The sequence below is a fragment of the Procambarus clarkii genome, chromosome 33 (genome assembly GCF_040958095.1).
Source record: "Procambarus clarkii isolate CNS0578487 chromosome 33, FALCON_Pclarkii_2.0, whole genome shotgun sequence".
Classification (NCBI taxonomy): Eukaryota; Metazoa; Arthropoda; class Malacostraca; order Decapoda; family Cambaridae; genus Procambarus; species Procambarus clarkii.
In genome coordinates this window covers 23,556,228-23,557,342 of record NC_091182.1, presented here as the reverse complement: position 1 = coordinate 23,557,342, position 1,115 = coordinate 23,556,228, and the positions used below count along the sequence as shown (strand labels likewise).

Sequence of the window (1,115 nt, the reverse complement as noted above, 5' to 3'; positions counted from 1 at the left end):
GAGATAAACCGCCTTAAACACGAAGAAAAGGCGAGAAATAGCGAAACATGTGAGGAATCACGGGCGGCGAGGCTGGTGGTTACTCAGAGCAGGAAAGAGAGAGAGAGAGAGAGAGAGGGAGAGGAAGAGAGAGAGTGAGACACCGGGAGGGGGCCGGTGGGAGGCGAAGTCTCAGTGGTGTACGGTGCACGGAGAGGCGAGGACTCAGTGGTTCGGGGTCTGCCTGACGGAGGATACGCGGGGAACTTCACTCTTACCTACCGGCCCTGCCTTGCCTGCCAGTCTGCCTCCCTCTTGGGTAAGGCCACTCTAAGGAAAATCAATTTCGCATTCTCAGCATTGCCGTAAAAACACTAAAGCCACTTTACTGTTATTACTGTAGGTGACGGGAGACACTAGCCCCTCAAGAAGTGCTTTACGGTATATTTTTCTTCACAGCAGGTGGAGAAGCCTGGCGAAGAAAACCTTCGGATTGCCAAGAAACTGTGATCGGGCTGCGTCTGCTTTAACTGCGTCTGTGTTGCTTTAACAGTGGCGACTGTGCAACAGACCTGTTGTTGTTGTTGTTTTAGATACAGCTACTAGGAACAAAAAGTTCCAAGTAGCACGGGTTATGGTGAGCCCGTAGTGGAATTACCTCTCACAGGAGCGGGGCTGTAACTGGACAGACTTGTGCAGCCCAAGGTTAAGTAAGGTCGTTGGCATGCTGACCTCCAGTGCCCGCGGGGAAGATTGAGTCCTGTCCTGAAAATGGCCAAATCAGACAATGTAGTGAGGGCGCGCGACCAGATGGGTGTGTCAGTGGACAATAACAACAACAGCAGCAACAAGTACTCAGGGAATGCTAAAGGAATCGCAGTTACCAAGTACCAGTTGCGGCCGCGCTCTGAGAAATCGAGGCGCCACTGTTACGACAGTGACTGGAGTTTCCAGGACACACTGCGGCACAAGCCGCGGCCGCCGCCACTCTCCAGGTACCGCAGGAAGACCGCCAACGCCCGGGAGCGGTACCGCATGCGGCAGATCAACACCGCCTTCGACAGCCTTCGTGGTGTGTTGCCCTCTTGGGTGTGTAGTCGCCGCGCCTCCACCGACCTGACGAAGATCACCACACT

At 54.4% G+C, this 1,115-nt stretch overlaps 1 protein-coding gene across 1 annotated transcript in view; it reads left to right on the top strand.

Moving 5' to 3' along the window:
• The first annotated feature begins 220 nt into the window (after positions 1–220).
• Positions 221–1,115, top strand: part of LOC123748269 (neurogenic differentiation factor 1-like) — a 2,035-nt gene continuing 1,140 nt past the window's right edge. The window contains exon 1 of the mRNA XM_069335307.1: positions 221–1,115. This exon is cut by the window's right edge and continues 1,140 nt beyond it. Within this exon, the coding sequence (XP_069191408.1) occupies positions 751–1,115 (365 nt within the window). The 5' untranslated portion in view covers positions 221–750.